The sequence below is a fragment of the Cuculus canorus genome, chromosome 14, assembly GCF_017976375.1.
Source record: "Cuculus canorus isolate bCucCan1 chromosome 14, bCucCan1.pri, whole genome shotgun sequence".
Lineage (NCBI taxonomy): Eukaryota > Metazoa > Chordata > Aves > Cuculiformes > Cuculidae > Cuculus > Cuculus canorus.
The window spans coordinates 9,975,369-9,998,468 of NC_071414.1; the positions used below are offsets into that span (position 1 = coordinate 9,975,369).

Here is a 23,100-nt window from a genome sequence, read left to right on the forward strand (position 1 = left end):
AGATTAAGACACATCCTGCACTGAAAACCATAGACAAACTAATGGGAGCATGATGTGGAGACAAGGTTGCTGCTGCATGGAGCCTGGGAAAGGGACGAGGCTGAGAGCAAAGCAAAACTATGCCTTTGCAGGAGTGCTGCTGCCTTCCCTCCTCCTTGCCATCCCAGTGCCCCTTATCAGACACCACGGTTATGCGCTGAGAGCCCGGCTGAGGAAGGGGTGTCTTGCTTGAGCGTGAGCAGGGGAGTGACTGCGACACGCGGATACTCCTTATCTAGCTGCTAATGCACTTTTTATCTTCCATGGCAGGTAAGAGTAATATGGCAACGTCTCCAGTACTTGAGCAACCTTCAAAGCAGCCTCCTGAGCTAATGGTGCTATCATCACACACAGCAGTTTATGGTCACCTCATCGCCAGGTTTGGGGTCATTAGTGTGGCTTGGGTTTCTAATAATAACCCTTGTAACAGCAATAATAAAAGCAGAACAATGCAGAAGAACTGCTGAGTGTTCACAGTAGATTCTTAGCAAGTTGGGACTGGTGGCAGGACGCGAGCTGCAGCCCTCAGTTACACCAGCCATTAGAATGAAAAGGCGTTGCTTTCTCAGACTTTTTTAAAGCAAAAGGGAGGAGACAACTTGCACTGTTTGTTCCCAGAAAACACCTAGACATACTGTCATTCCTGAGGAAGGTGAGTAGCACACAGAGCAGCTTTCTCAGCCCTCTAATAACAGGGAAGTTGCTTCCACCTGAGCAGGTGCAGTGGGAACCTGACTGCAGAGACAGCGTGTGAAGAATTGCCTGCTGCCCGGTAATCGCCGCAGTGCCAGGGCAAGGGCACCTGGAGCCAGCTGGCACACTCAGTGCACAGCAGTACTCAGCCATCTCATTTTCTGCAGTCGGGCCAGAACCACATCCTCTGCCACACCAGCAAGAATTTCCCAACCGATAAAAGCAGCTTCCTTTTATCTAAATCTTCTCCCACCTCTGTTCCTGCAGCCACTGGGTTGTCCCCAGGCACATCTCTTTAATCCCACTGTGGATCTTCCCCCCATATAGGAGGGAAAACACCACTTGGTGGGGGGTTGCAGAGTTGATGTTTAAAACTGGCCTGTCATGTTTGATCGTGTCTCAAGCAGGCAAAGGGCTATCTAGCATCACATTGCCCAAAATAGCACCCATGTAATCCTGTACTCTTCCTGTGTCAGTGTCATGTTCTGGATGAAGGCCTGATTAGGCTAAATTTTCGTTATGTTTTTCCCACAGTTGCAATATCATGAAAAGCACAGATTTCCCAAGCAGATTTGGAGCCCAAATGAATCGAACTTGAATAAAGTTTCTTTTTTTATTCTTCTGTGCTTATTCAAGCTATGAATCTTCTGTTGCCAAGAAGCAGTCTGGCTAGCAAAGACCATGGTAACGATTTGGTTTTTTTTTAAAACACAAACATTCATCTCCACTGGGAACCAAGCTGAGGTTCACTAACTCATTTCATACTGAGACCACCAAGCAGCTGTCAGGCAGTGCTAGCGCTCAGCATGGGTTATTGGACTGGAACCAAAAGCCTTCAGCAAAGAAAACTTTAGCTCCCATAAACTCTCACACCTCACCTCTAGGGATACAGCATCTGCGCTGTCAGTCCGCTGCCTGGCACGGCTGAGTGGTGCAGCCCACAGTTTTCCCAGCAAGAAGTGGGAATGAGCAGTGCAGCCCCATGCACGTACTCTTAATCGTTTCTGCAAGGGTAGGTGCAGTTGGGGCTAGGTCAGCTTTGGCTTCACTGCATATAGGAGGATGTCATCCTTAAAAGCTAACAGCTGGTCTAGGCACAGACATTAGAGTGAGGTTACATGAGGCCATATCCCCTCAGCAACAGGACAGTGAATTACTTATGTGAGTAACAAAACATTCTCTTTTCATTCCTCAACTATCCCCATAAGCCCTTGCCGGAAGCACTAGAAGAATAACCCAATACTCCAAACGAACTGAAATGAGAGCAACCCTTACACAAGCAGAGCATTGCAGCTATTGCCCATCTGGGCTCAGTCCAGCCCCTGCAGTTGCAAATAGTGCAATGGCATTGCCAGTCTTTGGGTGCCCTTCACCAGCAGGCAGTTATGGAGAAGCCCTCGAGATTCCCCGTCTCCTGGCACTGCCAGAGAGATGCTTGCACAGCAGCTGGGAAAGTTGCAGACACAAAGGTGCAGAAGACACTGTGACTTGAGCAGTGTATAATAACAAGGATCAGGCCCTGGCAAACAGTGGTAGTTTTGGTTCTGTCACAGTGTGATCCTGTAAAAAACATATTTTCCTTTCTGAAACTCTGATAATTGCAGTAATGGTAATAATGCTTAGCTGCTTTTATAACAATTTTATCAGCAGACCTCAAAGCATTCCACAAGCCTTGGTCCCCAAACTGAAGAGCATCCCATTCCAGGGAACAGGAGAATAATGTTTGCATTGTGGTTGCTCAGCAGCAGTCCTGGAACAAACCCCACATTTCCCAATACTCAGACTGGTTTTGTATTCTGCAGCATTAGGGTATGCTCTTGCTCAAAACTTGGACACTTTTGAATGCCTCCCACCCCCTTTGCTATTGAAGAGCAAAGAGTTTACATTGAGTCACTTTACATTTTTCAGCATACAGCTCTGATAAGGGCCACTAGCAAAATGACAAAACTTTGTTCTTTCTGTGAAGAACAGCTGAGTGAAGTGACAGATCAGCAGAGCTGATTCAAGCGATGCTCCCTCCAGCATTGTTTGAATCCTGACCTCAGATGACTTCACTTAGGCAAGCTCCTTCCCCTTTTTTTCCAGCATTTTCTCCCTCTGTAAAAAGCAAATAACAAAAAATACAGAATTCTCTCCCCAGGATGTTGTGGGAATTAAACAGCCACTTACTGTTCAGAAAATAAAGGGAAGATTAAGATTTCCCTGAAAACACCATGATAACAACCAGATAGCTTAACTCCAACGTCATCATTGTTTTCATTACAGACAATAAAATCAGTTGTGGACCCTGTCGTGCTCGTTATAGATAGATATGCAGTAAATACCTCTGCTTTGAATTTCTTACCGCCCTGAGTGAACGGGGTACCCGCTGGGCGCCTGGCACTGCTGCCTTCTCCCACTAGAGGGGAGCTTTTCCCTACAAACCACCCGTCCAGCTATTGCTGCAGGAAAAAACTTTTCCAAGTCTGAACAGAGAGTGATTTGCAGAGATGGAATTGCACCGACAACGCTCCTGGCCAAACACTCTTGAGCTGAGTGAAAGAGTTTCTCTCTCGTTTTAGCTTGGCATCGCTTGGGAGAGGGCTCATTGTGTCCGCTCATGGATGCATGCACACCCGCAGCACTGCGGGTTCACCTCTGGAAGTAAACGTTGGCACTCTGGATGCACAAAAAGGATGTCAAGACAGCCAGTAACAGCTGAAGAAAGATTGCATCCTCCCAGTGTGCTAGTCCAGGGTCCTCCCCAGACAAAGCTCAACACTCTTGTGATGTGACTGTGTTTTGCAAGATGTCAAAAAGTCCAGGAAGGATTTCAGTAAGGGGTAGCTCTCCAGAACAACCACAGACCCCACAGGAGGAGGAAGGGGAGATGATATCACACAGACATCCCTTCACCTTCCACTGCTGCCTTCTGAAAACAATCTTTCCTGGGACGGGAGTGAGCAGGAAGGAAAGAGATATCCTTGCTGAGGCTGCAGCACATTTTTCAGACATCTCTGGCAGGTCATGCATCAACACACACCTAAATGTCATCTGACAAGGGCAGGGAAAACAAAATAAAACAACAAAAAAACCCCACCCAACCCACATGGCTACATGCCACATGAAATGAAGTCACTGGCAGTTCCCCACCCGTGGTCCCAGGGCTTTGTCCTCCAGAGATCAGCCAAGCCATCCCATGCAGGGAGCCATCCCATCCTCTGCCTCAAAGCCCAGCAGATGGCAGAAGGACATATGGTGATGGAGAAAAACATGCTATTAATTACAGACTCGGTTATTAGTGGTAGAGCGGTACCCAATACCTCCCAATCACAGCTCTGAGTTTTATTGGGCTGAGCATGACAGGATGATATTTCTATGGTGCTTTTCACCCCAGAGACATTTCAAGGCTGGACATGCCCATTTCTGGCCTGGTGTATACACACTGTGAAATAAATGCTTTTTATGTTCAGTCGACACAGACAAGCGTACGTGCACTGCCCTCAGGACTCACGTGCACTTTGTGCAGCCCGTCCATAGCAAGAGCCGCTCCTTGGACCCATTTGTCCTGCCCCCTCAAGCCACAGCAAACTTCTCTTTGGCAGTTCCCAGCTGCCCGCAGCCTGCTCGGATAGACACTGTCCTGGCCTAAGGATATCAAGGAATCGCAGATGACTGTCCCAGCTCCTCAAATTCAGCCTGGAAAAAAGATTCCTGTGTAGGAAAGGAGATACTTATAGAGAACACGATGAGTAAGTTAGTCTTATTTAAGCCCCTGGCAGTTATTTATTTATTCATTTTGCCATAGCTATTTTAGAGGTTGTCATATGAGAAGCAAACTAAAAAAAAGCCCCTCTTGGCTGATGCGACAGCAAAGCTAGACAAGATGAGTCTCTGAAGGTGGGATTGCATCTTCAGTGGGTGTGTTGGCTTACACCCACCTTTCTGAGGTGAAGTGGTTTGACGGTGACAGCAGTACCATACACCACTCTAAGGCAGGAGATGAAAAACCACAAGTCAAATTACATTTATCAGGGTTCTCACATACCTTTGTACCAGTCTGAAAATCAGGGTATGACATTTTCTCATTACACTAACCATATGTTGTTTACTACTACTGATACACCTCTTAATGCCATGTAATAGTGGGGTAGTGTTGCAGGTTTCAGAGCAACCCTGTGAAGTGTCAGCAATGGTTTGACATGGGTCTGGAAGCCCAGGTGTGTAAGGTGTCTGACAGCAACTTCTGCTTTGGCTTGGCATGACTCTCTCTGCCACTCCTGTAAGTCATAGGATTTAATGGACTCTCCTTTCAAGTGGGAAGAAATGGTGGGGAATATTTCAAAGTGAATGGAAGCTCATAAAAGCACAGGCAGTGCTTGGGAACTGGCAGAAGTACTCAAGAGACCTGAGCCCCATTTCAATTTCCCTCTCTCTCTTTCATTGACTTTCTGGATGATTTTTAACAAGTTACTACATGACTCAGTCACCTCCTTTTTTTTTTTTTTTTTCTGTGAAAAGATGGTGGAGACTCACATTGATAAAGCATGTCAGGATCTACGGTTGATGTGACTACTGTCTGAATAAGAGTTTGAGGTCACTGAAACCCGTCATACCTCTGTGGTGGTCACTGTGCTGATGCAACATCTCACAGCGTGCCAGAGTGTTTACTGATAAACCAAGTACATCCTGGTCAGTCAACCTTTTTGAGTTAACACTGTTGAGCTGAGGATCTGTGTTCCCAGGAGTAAAGCAAATGTTTCCTCCTGGAGTTGCAGAATTTTTTCATTAACAGGCTCCAGGTGGCCTGTTAATGTCCCATCAAAGCTCTAGAGATGCAAGTCAGTAAGCTATAACCTGCTTTTCTCCCCCCTAGATCTCTCTGCAGTCAGTATTTTCTTCAAGATTCTACTGTGAAAGCCTTAAGCTGTCCAAGCATATGCTTTCTGGTGTCCTGGGAACATGAATCTCTAAGATCACACAGAGCATAGCTTGTTGGTGACACAAGTGACACAGCTGAAACAAACCTCTCTCAGCACTGAGAGCACATGGAGAGAGAGGCCTCGCTTTGCCCAGCAAACGCCAGTGAAGTCCAGGAATAAAAAAAATATCAAGCAGTAAGTAAAATTAGCATTGTGGGCTGCGCTTGCCCTGCCACAAGAGCTCATTTAGTGTGGGAAGGGGAAGTGCTGGAGGTAGCATGACCAAGGTATGTAGGAGGAGGCAGCGAAGGAAAGCTGATCCATCCCGCTCCTTTACACCACTTCAAAATATGAGACCCAGCAGTCAGGGGTGGAGGCTATAAATGGCTGGTCAACTGAGGAGCAATGAAAGGACACACTGTGTCCTGCAGCACTTAGCAAGCCTGAAAATATATGGCCAGAAGGGTCAAGAGACCAAATTTGTGCAAGCAGATTTTTAAATGGCTGCCTGTTTTTTCCTAACTGCTAATAGCAATTGAAGTTATGATAGCATCAACCTCAACTCTGGTTGCAGGGCAGCAGCTGGTCCATCAGGATTCCCTCTACCTCCTTCCCTGGCAGCACCATTAGAGCCAGCTATGCTGGTGGTTCCCATCTATGTCAGTGGCAGGACATGGATCTGAGAAGAAGGCATGAACCAGCGTGAGGGCTTCCTTTCCTGACCTGTCCATCTACATCCACTCCCTCACCTCCCAGTTTTCTCTGTCGCCCAGAACACTGCCTAGGTTCTTCCCAGAACATTGTACAGAGGATGACCACCTTCTCCGTGCCAAGTCTGCACAGAGGCAGGGACCACTCCTGCACCACTAATCCCAGTTTCCATGCACTGGAAGGAGCATGCGTATCTCTGGGGTAGCAGGGACTATCATGAGGCACAAGGCAAAGCATCAAACCCAGAAGGGCTGTGGAGTTGAGGGTGGGAGGTTAAAAGACAGACCACGTAGGGCACAGGGACTTGCCTCTCTTAGATGTAGGTCTGAAGCCCCTCTTCTGCTGTCCCTCAGTTCAGGATGGTCAGACACAGAAGACCAGTTGGGCCCACTATGGAGAAAGGAGGCAGATGTGACACAGACATAGATACGTGTTTTCCTGGAGCTACTTGTGACGTTGCCCCACTCTCCTGAAGTGGGTCCTAGGACTCGGGAACCCTCTGGATTCAAGCTCCAAACAGGACTCTCCCCCAGAGCAGTAACTAACTACTTTACTACTCCCACTATTCCTCTGATGGCTTGAGGGGGACAGGAGGTGCCTTGACCATGTAGCAACCCTATGATCAGAGGATCCAAGTCATGCCCAAACGGCAGCGAGTGGGAGGCCAGTGCTGAGCAAGCAGTGCAGAAGGCAGGGCAGAACAGCACTAAGGCTCCTGCTCCCTGCCTGCACAGCCAGCTCCAGGGGACAGCAGCTCCAGGGAGATTCCCTGCCTGCTAGGACCAGAGCAGCACTGCCCAAAACACTCCCTGTTCAGATGGGTGGGAGATCAGAGTATGCGTAACAGGCTCTCCGTGGGCCCGCATCCATTTCCTGGAAGCTTTGCCTTTTTCTGCACTGCAAAGTCCAGGCAAGCCTGAAAAACCAGTTTGATTTTGTTTCATGTTGATTTTTTATTCTTTTTTCCTCTTTGTGCGGGTGCCAGCACTGCTGTGCCGTTGCTATGTTTTGCGGTGGTTAAGTACAGCACGGTTCTCATTTCAAGGTGCTGACGTGAGCCCTGCAAATCTGGAACGAGTTAAACCAGCTCCGCAGCACTGCAGGGAGAGCGTGGCAGCCACTCCTGCCCCACAGCCACTTCCTCACACCCCCAGCATCCCCACAGAGAGACTGGGAAAAGAAGCAGCACAGCAGCAGCTCCACATTGTAAGAGCATCAGACTTTTCAGGGAAGGCTGTGGCCAATGGTTGCCCAAAGGAGCGGGAGCTCAGCTTGAAACCTTCCTGAGGATGGTAAAGTTCTGGACCCTCCAAGCTGAGATTTGCCTTAGGATGCTGGCAGCACTGCGGGTGGATAGCACTCCCAAGGGAACACAGTTCCCAGGGTGGGTCAGACATCCCATGAGGATGTCACCCATAACTTTCAGGGCTGTGTTTGCTGTTTCAAAAGGCAGACGCAAGATGTGAGACCCCGTACCAGCCAGGACCAAGGCAAAGGAGGGTGTATTGCCACCCTCATCAGACACACACCACTCCCACTTCTGGGGCTTAGCCCACTGTACGGTGCACAGCACAGGGGGAAGGGGCCCGGGTGTCTCTTCAGCTCAGTGTTCTCCTCACTGTCTCTCTCTGCGTCAGGAGAAGCTCAGAGCTGCTGCTGGGATTGCAAAACACTTGCCTGTGCTGTGTTTGAAGCTGGTTTTTGCCAGCGTTACTAGGGTACAAGAGTGACTAATTCTCTCCGAACTTTCAGTTTCAGCCTCAAGCACTACATTTCAGAAGGACCTGGTGTCTGTTGTGTGGGTAAAAAAACCCTGAGACAGCTCAGTGCTGCAGCTATCTAGGGCAGAAATATTCATATGTGGAGATTGGCCTCCTCACCGCTGGTGCTGTGCTGATCTGGCTGGACCAAACCTGGCCCCACAAGGCAGGTGTGGCTGCTCCTCTCTCTGACTTTCCTACAGCTGCTGAAGTATCACGGGCCAAAAATAATTTGCATTCCTGTAAAGTAAATGAAAGAAACACTGCAAAAAAAAAAAGTGTGTTTGTAAGCAGCGAAGGAAGAAAAATGCAAAACGGTGCAAAACGGAGAATGTTCTCAAGTAGAAGAGTGAGCAAAATGCAGTCAGAAATGGACTTTTTACATAACTTCTGTTCTCAAAGCAATCTTTGGACACTATTTAGGCCTTAATCAGCAAATAAGGAGCAAAAAGAGGGAATACAGATGCCTTTACTTGTGGGGAACTTGAATTCAAGCATCAGCCTGTGCATCCCTTCTGCCTGCTGTAGAGGAGTCCTCGACCAACCCCCAGGGCTCCCTCCAGCCTGGCAGGCACAGCAACACTCATTCTGTGCACACTGGAAAAGTACAGCCCTTGCGAGAAGTCTCTGGATGAACGCTTTGGGGTGAGGAGGCGGGGCTTGCTTCCACCCTGGCGTGTGAAAAGAAATATGGGTCTGGAAAGGTGCCATGGAAATGGGTTTCAGTAATAGCTGCTGGAGGCAGTACCGGGATTGGGGGGGCCATGGCGGGGAGGGGGCCGCGGTGGCTGGCGCAGCTATGGTAAGAATGTCCCCTCAGGAACTTGTTGTTCCTTCCTGCGGAGCCAATGTCACCGCGCTGTGCGGGAGCCAGGCAGGAAGGCTCAAACAGCCCCTTTGGTCCCAGCCTCCTCCAGCACGGATCCTGTGTGTTCAGCCCTGCATAACCAGCCCCTCTCTCGAGGGATCAGGGGAGAGGCGGGGAACGCACGGACCTGTGCAGCCAGCTGCTCCCCACGGCCCATGACAGGCTAAGGCAGGGCCAGGGAAGGCACACTTTTCTCTCCGGTGTCACGGGGGAAGACTAGTGGTCTCACAAAGCCCCCTCTCATGTGAGACCCCCCGAGGGTCACATAGTGGGTTCCTGGTACAGCCAACACCTCCAAGGGTGGGTATGGCTGTTGGCGAACAGCTGCTCCACCTTCACAGGAGAGGAGAAATCTAGCACACCCAACCAGTTCCTCTCCTACCCTCTGCATCCTCAGAGGAGGGCTGGGGGGCCGCTGGGCTGACTGTCCACCTCCACTATTTGCTCAGCAGTAGAGTGTTCCCTGCCCTCACTGCCAAATTGCACACGGTCCAGGGGTCACAGCACACCCCACGCACACGCACGTCAGCCACGTACAAGGACAACTCGGCCAGGAGCGTGCTGGCAACACACTTCAGTGCAAACAGCGGCAGCCGGCATGGACACCACACAGGAGGAGCTGGCTGCTCCGCTGGAGAGCTGCCCCTGCAGCGCCCACGCACCCCTTGCTCCCAGCACAAGCTCTTCACCCCCAGTTGCAGGAGGTACTCCAACAGAGCAGTTGTCACACTGGCTGGGCCATCGCTTTTTATAGCCTGTGAGCTCTGGCACCTCAGCTGAACTTTGCAGCACAGGGGAAAAACTTAGGAAGAAGATAGACATATCACAGCAGTCACTAAGTAACGGGGCAAACAGCATAGTGCATCCGTAAACAGGGCCCAATGCCATCAGCCAGCCACTGCGCTCCCACAGGCGGCCTCCTTCCCACAGGGCCATTTCTTGTTCCTTAGCTGCCTCTCGGCGATCCATTACTGATTTGGAGGGAAGAAAGAAGGTGGGAAAACTGAGTTCTCCAGCCATATCCTCAACTGGTGACTTGGAGGAAAGCCAGGTAGTAAGGCGAACAGCCTGGAGCAACTGGACCCACTCCTGATGTGGAAGGGCAAAACAAGGCAGAAATAGCCTCTTCTCTAGGGATTAAACTGTCTTTCAGAAGGGAAAGTGGCTTGTGCGGTGGAAGGGGGAAGTGGAGCCAAAGCTGCAACAACAGGTAGAGGCTTGGGCAAACGCTGTGACAAATTTCAGGCTCTCCAGTGCAGTCAGTAGAATCCGTAAATCATTAACATAAGGCATATGAATCTGCAGCTTCACCTGCACTCAACTGCAACTTCCCTCTGCATTTCAGTGCCTCCCACTTGCTTACGGAATGAACAAAGTCTAAGTCTGAAGCTGCTGCAGGACCATGCGTAGCACCTGCCGGTGGGAGAGAAGTGCCCTAGCTCATCGAAAGACAGAACTCCAGCTGTTGACCCTTTCTGTCCCAGTTTAGATAAGCTACAATCCTCCTCAGAAACTAAGGAGTCATTTTTTTCTCCATCTACACAACAGGGATTGCCATTTCTTTAAAACATAGGCAAATAGCCTGACTTTCTCCTGACACTCAGTGTCCCCACTCCAACCTTGTCTGAATAACTCCTCTAAGCACAAAAATTTGACAAAACATGTTGACATTTCACAATCACTGTACCCTAAAAACGCTCAATGAGCTCCACCAGAAGCAGATTGATGGATGTGTGCCCTCACCAGAGAGCTTCGTCTGTCACCAGGTTGTGAATAGCCTAATTAAATCTAATCATATCAAGGCATAATATTACAGGCTTCATTATAGAGAAAAGTAAACTGAGGTAGAAAAAAAAGGAGATATCTTGGTGAAAGTAATATAGAATCATTTTGGGAATCAATGATTTCTGGCTCTGCTATCTGCTCTTTCCACTAAAACAGTACCCAAAGATTCTTCTGTGAGAATTACATCTCCATGATTTAAAACTGTTCATCAGGACAGTGTCCTTCTAAGGAATAGGCTTTTTTCTTTTTTTTAAAACCAGAAGTTGGGCTTACACAGGACTTCAACTGCATAATCAAAATAGTCTGTTCTGGTCTTAGAAATCAGTTTGTGTCTTTACATCTGCTACCCTTGGTAACCAGGAAAAGCTGATGGGAAACATCATCTCAAGCCCACTCTGCCAGATCTGATTGTCTCTGCCTGCAAACAGTCCTAGCTCTCTTAATGTTACTGTTCACTCCTTTCTTCTGTGTTTTGGTAGTAGGTGGAAGTATTTTCTGTCCTATTGTTGGAAGCCAAATTTTTTATATAGACACTGTATGAAATCAGCCTTGATTGGAAATCAGAAAGTAGAAAATTTTCATTCAGCCTCGAAAAAATCCAAACCTACAAATCCTTCCAAAAGGACATATAAGAGGAAAAGCTGTCAGTCTTATACTGGCCTTTGATGTATCAAGTATTTCAACTTTGGATTTATGATTGAGGAAAAGCTCTTCCTAGTCATAGGTTAGTGGAGGTAACAGAGCAGTAGGTTACAGAGAAAAGGACTTTGAGCTGCACCCTGATCAGTGACACAGTCATGGCATTTTTTGTGCAGCTTGCAGTTGAGAAACAGGTCCTAAGAAAAATTAAGGGCAAAATCTTCTTAAGCTTCAAAGAAAACTCTTTTACACTCTTTTTCATCTTCTCAGAAGCCTTTGACACCACCAACCTACCTGTGTGTGAGAAGATGAAACGCCTCAGACCTCCAGTTGCAAAAGCAGGTGTGAAGGTTGCACTGGCAAAACCTACAGCCATGAGGAATCTGCCCATGGCCCAGTGTTTCACTTCCCACCTGTAAAATATCAACACTGAGCAGCCTGGCAGGCCAGAGGTGATGGTCTAGTCTTTCTGCTCCGGCACCTGGAGCTATTCCCATCACTGCCCTGTGAATGTGACACCCCCACCGTAATGCAGCCTGCAGCACTATTCAGGGCCTCCTGGTATTACTACAAGGCACATAATAAACAAAAAACTCCTTTTGATTATTTCTTTTTTTGGCAATTCTTTAAGCCCTAGTGAACAAATGGCACTCTGCTGCCCTCGAGATCCAGATCATCTGGAGTGAGAGATGGGTCCAAAATTGATGAAAGCAACCAGCAAGTTTACAGCTCTGCATTTAGCATCTCTGTTCATCCCTTTCAGCCTCATTAAATGTTTCGGAATCTCAAACTCCTCCAGCAGCCTATTTCAAACAAATGCAAAGCCCTCCAGTGTCCTCAATAAACCCCAGCTGTAAACCAAACCCTGGCCTTTTTAATTCCTGTTCCATGAGCAAACTGTTGGCAATGAGCATTGAACAGCGGCTGTGAGCACAGAGCTCTCCCTCTGGGTGAGACCTCCATGGCCTCTCCTCTTCATTAAAAGATCTTTTTTAATGCCTCTCCTCCAGTCATACGCAGCTATTTCTTTCTCTCACTGCCTTCAAACCCATGTGTTTCAGATGAAAATAATCTGCATCCTCCACCCAGGAAGATCATTTTGCACCAGAAATAGAGCACACTATACTTGGGATAGAGCCCAGGCATCTTAAAAATAGCTCAGTGCGTAGCTCGTGGTGCTGCAAACAGCTCTGCCAGCTGCCTGGACAGACAGACAGGGTGCCAGTGGGCAGGCCATCCCCGCACAAGGCCATAAATGACCATGGTACTCTCCAGCAAACCAATTGGTGCCTGGCAGGGAGAGCAGGGTGGGCAGCATCACGCTGTGCCCCAACTCAATGTTGCCCGCCTCCTGCCCTCCCTGGGCCCCCTCTCCCAACACCGCCCCAGAAGCTCGCCTTGCGGTCCACATTCCTGCTGCTCATGGAAGGCATTAACACCAGATAAAAGTACGATGAGCCCAAATGTAGCACCCTGACGTCAGCTGTCCCCGGAGGCTGGAAGGGAAGCTGTAAACAGAGGAACAAAAGCCAGCTATAAATTAACAATTTTGTAGGCGCCCATGGACAAGCACTTAAAGAACAAAGAAGAACAAGGGAAGGTGCTGAAATTTGGGGGTTGTTCAGTGCTGAGATGTGTGCTGGCTCCAGGAGGGAGGAAACTCTCCTAAGGGAGTGGGAAGAGCAAAAGACAAAGATCGAAAGGAATTTTTTCTTCCTTGCAAATGGCTTTGTTCCTTTCTGTTCCTCCCAGTCAGTAGGAAAGGGTGGGAACTATTGTTCGATACTGTGCGATCTGCTGTTCAGCTGGCTCCTTGAATGGCTCCCAGGGCAGCCAGAAATCCTTTGGCTCAAAGCATCCCAGTGATGCAACAGTGGTTCTAGCCAAGATACAGCAGTCAACAGGGTTTCAGTGTTTGACCAGCTTTGACCATCCTGCTCCACCTGTGCTAATCTCCGCAGATACTGCAGTTTACATTAGTGCATCTTGAAACACCCTGAGCAGTTGGATTCCTCATACTCAGCTGCCAGCAAGGCCTAAAGATGGTTCCAGAGGTCATCTCCACCCCTGAGGTGCCAGATGTGATCCACCTAGACTGAGGAGTGGGAGAAGTGGCCATTGCAGAGACACAGTTACAGGATTCCACTAGGCTGCGGAAGCGCCAGGCTGGCACCCGGGCCATTCGCCAGCAGCTTTGATCTCCCACCAAAGCCCAACGACGCAGAGGAAATGCCACGTGTGCCCAGACACAGACCGAGTTCACAACTGATGCTATCACAGCCGACACACGTACAGGACTGCTGACTTTTTGTTTTAACAAAGACCAAAAAAAAAAACATCCTGTAATGTAACATTTAAACCAACACTTAAGTGATTAAAAAAGAAAGACCCGCCAGACATGGTTACGTAGTTTATGCCACTTGTTTATGTCAATGGTGTCCCCGTTGCCTGGATAATGGGAACCAGCACTGGGCACTTCGAAACACCGAAAAGCAGGAAGTTCACACCTTTCTGTTGCATGGTTTATATGTAAGAAGGATTGCATATGCATACAGGATTGAAAACAATCTCATAGATGTAATTTTTTAAAATAACCTGTTATGCAAAACTCCCCGAAATCTGTATTGGCAAACATCAAGGTTTCATTGCAGAAGACAACAAAGAAATAAGTTACTAGCTGATCTGCAAGTATCACAGAGTATCAGGAAAGACTATTGAATTTAATGAACGTCTGCAGTTCACATCTTCCACAAATAAGAAAAACCTGCCATCAAAACCACGTAGTGCTATAACCCAGTTGCTAATTAACAAACCTTAACAAGATTTGAAAGACCAAGATGCTGATGTGGAAACACATTTACCACAGATGATATTTCAACAAGAATTTAGGCAGGACACTGAAAAGAAATCACCTCTTTACCATTTTTAGGCTTCTCCTCCACAATTGCTGGGGGAGAGAACTTTCAAATAAAATTAAATTATATCAGAAATTAGAAGTCTAAATATCACACCATAGTTTATTATTTCAGTACAGGTCACACCTACATTGGCTCTGAGACAAAGACTATGATTAAAAAGAAAAATTGTGTAGTGAGAACCTGGTAATTTGCAGGCAACTGGTTAGTGAGTTAGAAGGCACCTACATCACATTAGAGTTCTCTGGCAGCTTATTTTTAAACATGGCCTATAGTTTGGGAACGAAAAGGTATTGAAATGAGAGGGATTGGTGTCATACGTAACCTTTTTATGAGAAATAAAGCATTTTCTGAAGCCCTTACGTGGTCCATATAAAATGGATTTTAGAGTGAATGAGCTCATGAAATTACTGTTCACATAGGCTTGACTCACCCGGCCTGAACACCAAACAAGACCTTGGTAAGATGTAACGGGGTTACTAATGCCTACTGCTATTAGCTGTGCTTCATCCCGCTTCCTGCACACAGAGTACGTTCACGAGCACCGTCTCTTCTTGCTCTCCCTGCTAAATACATTTGACCCTTCAGACTCCAAAAGCCAGCAGCACATCACCATGGAGCACCCACCTGGAGGGCACACCTACCCTCTGCCAGCCCTGGCTGCTGGAAGGTGAGCTGGAAGCTGCCCAGGGGTTGCACTGGATGTCTCATCTTACGCACTCCCCATCAACCAGTAGCTCCAAAGAGGGGAAGCCCAGAGCAAGTCATTTCTGTGTCTAGCAGGAAACGCGTGCAAACGCAAGAGCCTGAGAGCACCGCTCAGGAAACCCCCAGCCCAGCAGCCTCACAGGGACCTCAGCCAACCCTCAGCCCCTCAGCCGTGCGGCGGGTGCTGGCAAGGCTCAGCACTAGGGGCATGCACAGCCTGGCACTGCAGGAGGGGTGCGCAGCCACATGCGACAGCTGGAAAACCCTGAACATGGAAACTCCCAGGGGGAGAAATACAACTCAAACCCACACCTGGAGAAGAAGCTGTCCCACACCACATAAGGACAAAGAACAAACCTGCCTTTTCTCTTGGCTTTGGTCACTAGTTTTATGATGATGGAGCCAGCTTGCTCTGTGCCAGACTAACAGTGTCAGGTCCACACAGGACCTTGGCAATGCTCTCCAGACAGGCACAGGTTTGAACAACTGCACTTCCAAAAAGGCAAATAGCTCTCAAAACCAGGAATCCTTTACCCACCTCAGTAGCAGAGCAACTCAGCTGCTTCCTCTCAGGTACCATCCCTTGGAGGCATCATCCTTTGGAGGCTTCCCTCACAGGACACAAAGACCTGAGCCAGGCACGGAGGCAAGTCAGAAGGATCAGACTGAAGCCCTCACAGCAACACCAATTAAATCAGCAAGCTCTACTTCTCCCCAAACACTCACATCTCTCCCATCAGCACTGCTTCCTTCCTTTAATATCTTGGTCCCACTTAACCTTTTTGCCCCTGATGAGTGCTAACAGACCCACCTGGCGGGGCACCTTGGCCATGTCTTTCAGCTGGGCTGTCAACCCCATGACTGCCACAGCTGCTGGCTCTGCACCACAGTAAATAGCGTGTAGCAGGAAGGCCACACACAGCACAAACCTCAGGCCTAATTTGTTCTGTGGGTTTGAGCCTGGGTTTTAGCTGTTTTCCCAGCCTCCCTTCAGCCTTGGATAGGAGGAGATTCAGGGAAACCAAAGCCCTGAGTGGAGACTCACTGGCTATACTGCAGGTAGGGGTCTGTCGTGGACATCATTGCTGGACAATGGAAAGGATAAGAAACAGGCTTAAATGAGGTTTGAGGCATAGTGACTTATAGCCACACTAGACAGTCACACACCATGACATTTTCTCTTTCCCCATCATGCTGCATCTCATCCATGGAGCTGGGGAGTGGGATCTCTTGAACACCAATGCCAAATGATTCCCAGCGCCCTTTCTGCTACCCTGGAGCCAGAAAGAGAAAAAAAACAAGGTGGTAAACTGGCAAACTAGATTTGCCTGTGCATGATCTGGATGTAATGTTCTTTTTTCAACGTAATGGCATAACACATCCTTGTGGCCCTGCTAGCCTGATACGGGAGGTGACTAATGCAGGATAGTCCCTAAGCTCGAGTACACTCTGCACCTTTCAAAGCGCTGATTACAAAAGAAAGGCAAACGCTTTGAGACAGGGGGATTACCCCAGCTGCATCTATTCTGGAGCTCTGTTTCTGTCATGTGGTAACTGGGTATGCTGTATTCCCCTGGGTATCGCATCTTGCTGGGGTTATTCCATGCAGCTCATGCATTGTGTCTCTGTATGTGTTGACTCTGTACACCTCTCAGCAACGGGGACCCATCACAGGGGCTGTATGGAGCCCCACGCGCTGTGCTGAGTTACACACTGCCACGACTTGCACTTTCTCTGTACATTTTGGAACCTTTGCATGGTGTTGGTGGTCCAGGCTCTGGCATTTTGTTGGCCCAAAGGGCTCATCCGCATCTCCCCATCCCTGCTCTACACAGGGCACAATGGCCATTGTTTGCCTTTGGGGCGTGTGAGCAGCCTCTGGCTTGGGAGGAACAAAGCCCAGAGCCAGTTCCTGCAAACACAAAACATGCCTTTTTATCACTTTGTGACAAATTGGTTTGTCAGCAGCAGGAAGTGACGTTATTGCTGTTCTCACCAAGGGGAAACTCCTCATGGTTTCCTTGGGGATGTATGCAACTGTAGGACGACAGGTTTATATAAGCTGAAAGCCCTACGCATGCCCGCTGTGTGCTGGGTTTCTAGGGGTCTTGGATTAGATATGAGGGGCAGGGTCTTGGCTGAGCCCTGCTAGCACAGGGGATCAGCTGGCTCATGTGGAAGCCAGAGAAAATCCAAATTTAACACTGTGAACCATGTGCCTTGATATCCCGAACAAACAAAACAGCAAAGCAGGGAGAATAAATGAGGGGTGAGAAAGGAAAATGCCTCCCTAGCATATCCACAGCGGGCAAAGTTCAGCTCAGCCCTGTTGCCAAGGTGTCCTCCAGCTCCACCATGCCCAGGCTCTGTCACTGCCCATCACAGCCCCTCACGCCTCACTGGCCGTCCCACTCCTTCCCCCTGGCTCCCAGCAGATCCTCCAGCTGAGCTTATCCGTCTCCCCAAAACCATGGCACCGAGGGGACGTTTGCAGGTGTCACTCTGATCTTTCTGACTTTGCTGTTGTTCTTGCCCTCTTATCATCCCCCTGTTTGGAGCAGGTGTGATCTGTCCACAGAGAGGGTGCAGGAACCTGGGCTCTGGGCACGGTGAGACACTGATTATGGGTGACAACAGAAGGCTCACGATAAACACTTGAAAAAGGACATGGCATGCCCACAGAGGTGGAAGTGCCTGTCAGTGCCTCGCTGGGACTGCAGCCCCGCTGCCGCTGGCTGGCTTTTCGCAATGGGCTTTGTGCTGAAGCAGCTCTCTTTCGCAGCCCTCTGTCAGGTGCCTGCTTAGGTTATAAAAGCTGATCAGCTGCCAGGTAATGAGTTTTATTGTTCCAAGAAACACATAAACAAGCTTCCCCGGCTGACAGGGAGCGGATTTCTGTTTGAATTGCGATTAACAGGCAGGATTTTTTTTTTATCAGTTGCGCAGCCAGGGCTGCCAAGGTTGTATTTTTCCACTGAACAAGCTCTGCTTTGCTTTGAAGGTGAGTTTGTTCCACTGTTTGCTGCAGGTGTAAAAAGGCCCACGTATTCCAAAGCAGCCTTCCATGCTTTACAGGGAGAGCAGTGGTCGACACAACCCCATGGAGCAGCACAACCTGCCAAGAGGCTTTCTGCAGATGAAGGGGCTTTGCAGGATGGGACAGACTTCGGGGAGGAATAGTCACTTTGAGGTCCACGCACACTTTAGGAAAATAAGGAGTTTTAACTTCATTCCTTAGAGCCCAGGGATCTCTCCTGCTTTTAGCTGCTCCACTTTTTTTTATCCCTCGGTGTCAGGTTGAAGCTTGGCGATGGTTAATGCGTAGCGCTCACGACAGAGCTGCGTCAGAGGCGTAGCTCATGTGGAAGAATTTCAGATGCAGCAGTGCATCATCCCATCCTTCAAGGGCACCTTCTCCCAGGAGAAGAGTCCTGGATTTTAATACCATTAATACTCCTGGTAACTTACAGCTTTTCAGCAGGAGCTTGTGGCGCTTTGCTTGTCTCCAGTTACTTGATAGTAGCACAGCTGCTTTATGCTTAAAAAACCCTTTATTGATAAGCTTAGGACCTTAACTGTAAAAATGCCTTGATTTTACACCAAGAGTCATAGCCTGCTGTATCTGCCCAAATAAAACCATTTTTGATGGGGCAAAAGTAAGATCCAACTCCTGAATATCAGAGGTGCAAGGACTGGAGGATGCCTGATGCCTTAGTGCTCCCTCAGCATGCAGGTCCCAATTACCAGTATTGCCACCCTGCCTGGGAAAGCAAGCTTCCACCTGCATTTCTTCCACATTCACTTCCCTTGGTAAGGGCATTGTCACAGCAGAAAAGCTCTCCCCGTATGCATCCTGCCCCATATACCCCATGGAGATGTGGGGTTGTGTGACACCACAGAGCATTTAACCCTGTACCGCTTGCTGCCCATCACCCTCACCTTCCAGCTCCTACCCAGGACCTGCCAGCAGTGCTAGGCTATTAGAATGTCCCTGCTTGGTTCTTGATAACATGACATAAAACCCCTTTTTATTGCTTCAACTGAAGTGCGAAGCAAGTCACTCCAGTGAGAATCTGTATCAGGACAGAGTTTATTTGGGACTGGGTAAGAAAAAGTAGTGACTTATTGGTTACCTGATCTCTTGTTATGCCCAAGTATGTTTACAGAAACAGTCCAGTAAGCCAAATATACTACTTCACTCCAGTGACCAGAAATAGTTCGAGTTGCAAAAAGGAATCTAGGAGATGGGATGAAAAACAAAACACCCCTTGGAACAAACTCACAAGCATTAGAGATCTGTTACCAAAAAACAGGTTCATTTTGAGACTTCACCCTTGAAGCATTTAAAGTATACAAGCAATAAGAAAGTTTTTTCCTAGGAGAAGGACTACTCTAAATTCACTGTAGCTCTGTGCCCAAGTCTCAGTTGGTTCACACTGTTACAGTTGTGTGGCCATCACTGCAGCCAGATCCACATTATAGCCAAGAAGCCAGCCTTGGCTCTTTGCCACTACATGTAATCTTATAAGGACAAAGAAAAGCTCAGGTTAGCAGTAGGTTCTAGTCAATTATGTTGTTTAAAATCATTCTTCTATCTTGTTCAGGCAAGACATGAGGTCAGCAGAGTTGACAATTCCAATTTCTCTTGCAGCTCTTCACATGGGAGCTTCTGTGTGAATTTCTGGACTGTACAAACACCAAGATCTTAAATAATGTATCATCCAGCTCAATAGAAATATCATAATTTATTCTGTTTGTATAAAAAGTTATAATCATGTAACAAAACTATGTCTTCATAAGAAGAAATATATTATTTCACATCATAAATAAATCAGCAAACATACAACCCTTGGCAACTCAAAAAAGCACTCGCCTGGTGCTTTCACGTCAGTGCTTGGAAAACAAGAAAAGCTGACATATATACACACAGGAATACAGTACCAAAAATACTGAGGTATTTTGTTTCTCTAGAAATGAAACTTTAGGTTTGTGAAGGCAAAAAAACCCAATACACTAATGCAAAAATAAATAAATAGGACTGTCATATAAAAGGGGACAGCATCAGTGTTGCTTAGAATGTCCAGGAATGGGAATACTGGTGAGCATGCTACTTAACATGGAGCAGGCTTAGGACAGACAGAAAACAAGGAGGAACAGCTCAGGAAGAGACACTGTCCTTTGATCTCTGCGTAGACATCCAGATATTGGCTTTTAAAGAGTCAGAAGTCAGTAACACCTAGCTGTCTGGCATCAGGTGAGTTCCTCTCCATTTATGACACTGTTCTGGGATGCATGGATGGTTCCACACAAAACACAAATGACCAATTACACTGTCCCCATAGTTATTGCACTTCTGAGACAGTAAGTCTGAGTTCTGACCATATTTTCACCTGCTTATTAGCAGCTCGGGGAAGTGGTGATGGGGCTCTGAAGATAGCTTAAAGCACTGGACGAGGTGTGAACAGGGATGGAGACTGGAAAGTTAAAGACTGTGGTGGTCGATGCTCCTCTGTCCAACACTGACATAGCAGGGCTACCAGCTTCTGCTGAGCAGTTAGGTGCAAGGACCTGTGACTCAAACTGAAGCAGCTGCCCCATGAAGCTGAAGTTTGGGGAGATGATGCTTCTTCTCTGCTTCACAAACTCAAAGGCTTCATCCAGCTTGACTCTGTTGGTCCTCATGAGATAAGCAAGGCAGATGGTTGCTGACCGGGAAATGCCAGCCTGGCAGTGCACAAATACCCTTCCTCCATCATTTTTAACAGAGTCTGAAAGAATTAAAATAACACAGTCAGCAAACCAGTCCCACTGCTTCCGGAAGTGGGAAAGCACGGGCTGCTGTTTTACATTTCCTTTAATCCATCCCCTCCTCAGCCTAATAGGTACACCGGGTGCTTCTGAGACAAAGAGAGCCTTTGTCCTGAGGGAACCGGCAGTCTAGCTATTTTCATTCTGGGCTCCAATTCCAATTATACTAATAGCTCCTCCAGGACACTTTAGCAGTCTTGCAAGATTACTTTAATACTGATCCGCTTAAATTCACTAGCTCTTTTCTACAAGACCACTGCCTCTTGATTCAAGATTTCAAACAGCTTTGTGAAGCTAAGATTATTCCTCCGAGTAGAATAAAATCAATGCAAACGTTCCTCAAATGTATCTCCACTACAAAATGAAATTCCCCAGTCTCAAATGTAGGTTTTACCAGGGAAAACAATGTGCGAAAAGCACTTCCCAAGGCGCACTACCCCAGAAAGAGAAAAAAGAGAGCTCATTTACCTATGAAATCAATCGCCTCGTTAAACCAGGAGCTGATATCTGCCTTGTGGTTGTCCTCCACGGGGATACTTTTATACTGGTAGTGCCCTTCGAAGTGGTTGGGGCAGTTTGCCGAGACGTTGATTAACGCCGTGATCCCCAGAGCATCCAGCATATCTTTTCGGGAGGCGTGGTACGCGCTGCCCAGGTAGAGGAACGGCAGGATTTCCACGGGGCCCCCCTAAAACGGAAAGCAGAGAAGTTATTCACTCGTTTCCAACCAACTCTTCCCCCTCCTTTGGCGGCAGGGAAGCGGCGCGGAGCGCTCACCTGGTCGTAGAGGGGCGTCCCGCAGGAGCTGCAGCCGGAGTCGGCGCTGCCGGGGGCGCTGCTGGCGCTCAGGGGGAGGCTGAGCCCGGTGGGGGCGGCCGGTTTGGTGCAGAGCTCGGAGCAGGCGGACGAGAACGCTTCGTAACCTCCTGCGTGGGGAGCAGAGAGAGGCGCGGGGTGAGCGCGGAGCGGCCAAAGAGAGGGGTCACCGCCGTTCCCGCCACCCCGACTCCTCTCCAGGGCCACTCACCCTTGAGGAAGCAGATGCGGGCGCCTCGGGCTTCCCTGCAGAGGGTGCCGAGGGCCAGCAGCAGCGTGCTGTCGCGCTTGGGCAGCTCCAGGTCGGCGCTGCGCTCGTCCAGCAGCACCACGGTGTGAACCAGCCCCTGGCGCAGGCGGGCGCGGAGCTCCTCGTTGGGGACGACGTGTTCCAGGGCCAGGGAGCCCTTGGCGCGGCGGCGGACGATGGTGCTGAGCCGCACGTTGCAGGAGCCGCGGATGTGAGCGGCGTTGAAGGAGAAAAAGGAGCGGCAGTCGAGGACGAGGCACTGCGCGGCGCGCTCCTGCAGCAGCCCCCGCAGCGCCTCGCACTCCAGCGCGCACACCCGCAGGTTCACCATGGCGGCTCCGGCCGAGAGGGGAAGAAGAAGAAGGCAGGAAGAAGAGGTCAAGTCTCACAGAGGTGCCGGTAACCCGCGCCCCAACCCGGCCCCGCACCCTCGCGCCCGCCTTTATATAGGGCCGCGCGCCGCCCGGCCGGCGTTTTCTCAATGGGGGCCCGGGGTCACGTGGGCGCCCGAGAAGACGTCACCTTGGCACAGCGCCAGCGCGAGGCGCGCCCAGCCCCGCCGGCATGACGTCATCCACCGCGGGGCCGCCGGGGCGGGGGGGGAGGGGGGGAGTACAGGCACACATATATAAATAGGCGTACACAGAGGCACACGGCTGTGATTGTACGCGCTCACAAACATACATATAAACATATATACATACATATACAGGCATACACATATGCATACCCCGGTGCCTGTACGCACTCACATACAAACATACATCTATAAATAGGCAGACACACATGCAACCCCTTACACATATACACATACATATAGACATATATAGACATCCACATGCATGATCCTATGCATGTACACGTTCATATACACATAAACATACGTGTATATGCACATATAAATAGGCATACACATGCACAAGTATAAACATATCACCTATATAAATAGACATGCACTCCCATACGCATGCACACACACAATATATATCCACATATATAAACAGGCGTACACATATGCATACCCCTATGCATACCCCTATACATGTACACATTCATATACATACTAACATACATCTAAACGTATATAGACATGTATAGGCATACACGTATGCACACCCCTATATGTGTACACATTCATATACACCCAAACGAGCCTATATGTACGTATATAAATAGGCATACACATATGCGCACCCTTATACATGTA

General features: G+C 48.7%; 1 protein-coding gene across 1 annotated transcript; it reads right to left on the reverse strand.

Annotated features, from left to right (window-relative positions):
* Positions 1 to 19,745: 19,745 nt before the first annotated feature.
* Positions 19,746 to 22,325, reverse strand: DUSP1 (dual specificity phosphatase 1). Its single transcript, XM_009568076.2, has 4 exons — positions 21,855 to 22,325; positions 21,605 to 21,753; positions 21,296 to 21,515; positions 19,746 to 20,787 (listed from the first exon to the last, which is right to left on the reverse strand). Exons 1-4 carry the CDS (start codon positions 22,222 to 22,224, stop codon positions 20,417 to 20,419), a joined length of 1,110 nt encoding a protein of 369 aa, XP_009566371.2. The 5' UTR covers positions 22,225 to 22,325; the 3' UTR covers positions 19,746 to 20,416.
* Between the last annotated feature and the right edge of the window lie 775 nt (positions 22,326 to 23,100).

Coding starts and splice junctions, on each gene's coding strand:
- DUSP1 (XM_009568076.2), bottom strand. CDS start 22,224: ATGGTGAACCTGCGGGTGTGCGCGCTGGAGTGCGAGGCGCTGCGGGGG. Junction 21,754..21,854: donor CCGCATCTGCTTCCTCAAGG/GTGAGTGGCCCT, acceptor CTCCCCACGCAG/GAGGTTACGAAGCGTTCTCG. Junction 21,516..21,604: donor GGACGCCCCTCTACGACCAG/GTGAGCGCTCCG, acceptor TTTCCGTTTTAG/GGGGGCCCCGTGGAAATCCT.